Below are 3,713 nucleotides of genomic sequence, written 5' to 3'. Positions count from 1 at the left end.
TTGTCCACTTGATCCTCTCTACTCCTCACTAAGCTTTTGTTGAGAGTGAGGTTTATATGTTGCTCCAGTTACTGAATTGCGGAAGTTGTTAAATTATTTGCTACATGTGAAATGGATAGAAAGTATGCAGACTCATGTGGGGTGTGCACCACATCAAACTGTAAATTATGTTTTTGTTTTTGTGTGTGTGTGTCTTTTTTTTTTTTTTTTTTTTTTTTTTTTTTTTTTTTTTTTTTTTTTTTTTACAAAAAGCGTTGACCCCAAACTTTCTTCCTAAGGCCAAAAGTATTCCTTCAGAAATCTTTAAAACTACCTTGTGGATACTATTTAACTTCAGGATTAAAAATAAGTTATCAGTGATCGCCACCTGTTCCGCTGCTTCTTAAGCCTTTTTTTTTCTTTTATAAAGTCAGTGTAGTACAGACAGTAGCTGTATAAATATCATACCTATAAAAAAATCCATTCCCCCATAGAAAATAAAATTACATGTGTGGAAAAATGTGTTGTCATTCTTGAAATGGAATATAATCTATGTTAAGCAAAAAAAAAAAAAATAAACGATTTCTACTAAGTTATTCCTTGTTTATTACAATGAAAACTAATTCAAGATCCAACCAAACAACTAGACTTTGAAGTGATGTTATTTAGTGAATTCAGTCTGTCCATAAAGGCTTTTCTGGGGCTAACAATTCATTGATACAAATGATACTCTCCTTTTTAAAAAATTTTTTATTGTAAAGCAGATCGTTCGAAGTGTTAGGTTGTGCACATGTGATAAACCCCATATGTTGACTTTTTGTGGCAATAAAAAGCCGAGTTCATTAAAAACAAGTAAAAACTAAGTTATTATTTTTTTTTTATTGGTCAGAGTTTTGTCATTGGTATGTGGAGGCTATTCCACGGACCCATCCAGAGCTCCTCCTCATCTGATGCTGTGTTGTCACCGTGGAATTCCATCGACTCTCTGGAGAGCCTACTGTCTACCATGGACTCCTGCTCAGCTGTGTTTTTCAGCCTGGTCCCTGGTGGCTTCACTGCGGAGTGCTCAGCCACCACAGGGCACGGGGCAAATGTGACCAGGGTTGGGGTTCTTTTTGCTTTCTCTGTGGAAAATGGTCCCTTGAACAGTGTGCTCAGGGGTACATTCTCCTCACGTGTCCTTGCCAGCTTGTCTAATTTCTTCAGATGCCTCCCAAGCAACACAGGGGAGGGCACCTTCAAGTTCTCAGCAACGCAGGCACGGCGCGTTCTCACCACGGAACCATTCTGGGCAATGTAGATGTTGCCGTTGACATTGCTGTGGCCACTGGGCTTGTGAGTTCTGCTTCTCTGCGACTCAGGAGCGCTGTCTTCCCCAGCGGAGCTGCTCTCATACTCCCGATCGACCACCAACTTGATCATTCTTTTTCTTGCCCACTGAGAAAACAAAGAATAACAATATGCTAGTCATTCTCAAAGGAAATCAAAGGCTTTGTGCAATCCACAGCAAACCCGGAGAGGTGGCAATGATACATTCTTAAGAGAGAAAAAAAGACAACTTTCCATCTCACTATCCTTTCTCCAACTCCGTATTGGATTCAGAGTCTAAACAATTTTTGAATAAAGTGTTGCTGAATTTGGAAGTAGACCTAATAGGAAACTTGAGGCATGAAAAGAAAAGTACAGTATCCGTATGCTAAGTCCCAACTCATTGTCTTATTGGCTGCTCAACCATTCAGCAAGTTCAGCAGGAAGCCAGGAAACAGAATTTGTATACTGTATCCATTTTAAAGTTTTTCTTTCCAGTAGTTTAAAAATATTTCTGCATCCACGTAACTCTAGTCTGCAATCCACTTCCTCATGTTAGTCAAAATGTTTGTTCATTTTGATGTGTGCAATCGGTTGAAGAATCATGGTGTTCTGGGTTATCTCGCTTAATCTCCCTTTACTTAGAGGAACATATTTGCCCGCGTGAGTGGTTATTACTACACAAAGCAGAATATCTCCTTGTATAAGCAACTGGAACATAATGGGCATTTTCGCTGATTCAGCTTTCTTTTCACCAACTAGTATCAGAAGTGACAAGGAGCAAAATTTAAGCAACACTACGCCCCCCCCCCCCAAAAAATGCAAAACTGGAGCAATATAAATGTTCTCTTTGTACTGAATAGGCAATGTTTTCTGGTCTCTGTATAAATATTTTAAATAATGGTGTTTATTTACCTAGAAGCAAAGCTGTGACTGTCGCAATAGATTTTAAACACAATCTAAAAGGGTAATCACCTTTAACTTTCAAGATACAGTTTCATTTAACTCCTCGAATTTGAAGGTGGGAGTTGATACAGGGTATACTTGACATGGCACCTTCGCAGGGAGCAGAAATAATCAGAAGCAGCTACTTTGCAGAGCGGATACTAGACAAACAGCAACAAAGGCTATCACATACATGCGCATGTTCCATTGCTATAGACAAGTGTCACTGAAAATGCCACGGTATAGTCAGTATTGATGTTTCCTGTTGACTAGTAGAAGAGAGAGGTAGACAGGTTTGATCTACTGTGTTTCAGCATGCACATCTACGTAGGTAGCGCACGTCATCAGGTTCTTATCTTACTTCTAACCATGAGTCAGAGAGTCAAACCATGCTGCGTCCCCACCCTGTCAAGAGAGAGTCCTTTCAGAGACCACATAGAAGGCACTGCACACAGGAGCACCCGGCACCGCAAACCCCACCTACTATGAACTCTCTTCTAAAGGGCCGTGTTGTAACCTTCGGAGTTTGCGCCTGGGGATTTCTTGGGGTCTTCATCCTTCCTTCTGTCGTGTTCTGGTACCTGGAAGCCCCAGGGCCCCCCGGAGAGACTCTCGCTGGTACTGCTGCTGCGACTGCTCAGTTCTGACCCGGACTCCTCCTCGCTTTCCACGCCCCTCTCTATGGAGGCTGATTCTGCACTGCCCTCCTCTGGGACCTCCTGAGCCTCCAGGTCTGTGGACTCATCCATGGGAGCCGCTTCGCTTTCTTCTTCTTCCTCTGGCCGTTCTTCCTCTTCCACGGGGGGCTCTTCTTCTTGCTCCACAGGTGGCTCCTCTCTCTTACCTTTCACCTCCTGGATTTCCTCGACCACGGGCCGCCTTCTCGCTAGCACGATGTTTTTCCTGGCTTTCTCTCCCTCTGACTCAGTGGACTCAGACTCCTCCGACTCCGGGGTCGAGCTCTCCTCCGCTTCCTCAGATGGGGTCTCCGACTCGGATTCTTCAGTGGTCTCGGACTCGCTGAACTCGGACTCCGTTTCTGTGTATTCCGTGTAGTCACTGGACTCCTCCTCCGACTCCACGGTGCTTTCTGTAGCTTCCTCCTGGTCTAGAGTCAGCTGGAGGTAGTCTTTGTCTTCTTCAAGGCGCCTCCTCCACTCCTCGCCCTCAAGGTCAATGCCTCTTTTCTCAGCGAGACCTCTGACTTTCTTAAAAATCATTGGGAATATCCTGGCTCTCTTCCACGTTGGGTGCGTGGGCTCAGCCGCTGGTGGCTTCTCGGCGGGGACTACCACCTCCTCCTCACTAGGTTCTCTAATTTCAACTTTGGGTTTTTTAACTTTCTCTGGCTCTACCTGAAAGTTTTGAGAGTGCAATGCAAATGTTAGCTCGGAGATAGTTATAACGTGATTTTGCCCCTTATAAGTTAATCAGAAAGTCGTCTTTTGGGTGAAAGCCTCAAGTAAGCTATGCATATAGTT

General features: G+C 43.6%; 1 protein-coding gene across 4 annotated transcripts in view; it reads right to left on the bottom strand.

Annotated features, from left to right (window-relative positions):
* Window positions 1–711: 711 nt before the first annotated feature.
* The window catches only part of Pcdh15 (protocadherin related 15), a 1,206,525-nt gene continuing 1,203,523 nt past the window's right edge, over window positions 712–3,713 (bottom strand). For 2 of the 4 annotated variants that reach the window (XM_031346915.1, XM_031346916.1), the window contains one exon: window positions 712–1,416. In XM_031346915.1, the coding sequence (XP_031202775.1) occupies window positions 865–1,416 (552 nt within the window). In that variant the 3' untranslated portion in view covers window positions 712–864. Of the gene's footprint in view, window positions 1,417–2,672; window positions 3,588–3,713 lie in introns of those variants that run through there. The other 2 variants (XM_031346912.1, XM_031346914.1) reach the window with 1 other exon arrangement.

Source organism: Mastomys coucha, unplaced genomic scaffold (genome assembly GCF_008632895.1).
Source record: "Mastomys coucha isolate ucsf_1 unplaced genomic scaffold, UCSF_Mcou_1 pScaffold3, whole genome shotgun sequence".
Classification (NCBI taxonomy): Eukaryota; Metazoa; Chordata; class Mammalia; order Rodentia; family Muridae; genus Mastomys; species Mastomys coucha.
Note: the sequence above shows the minus strand (reverse complement) of the source record. Positions and strands in the feature narration are given on the sequence as shown.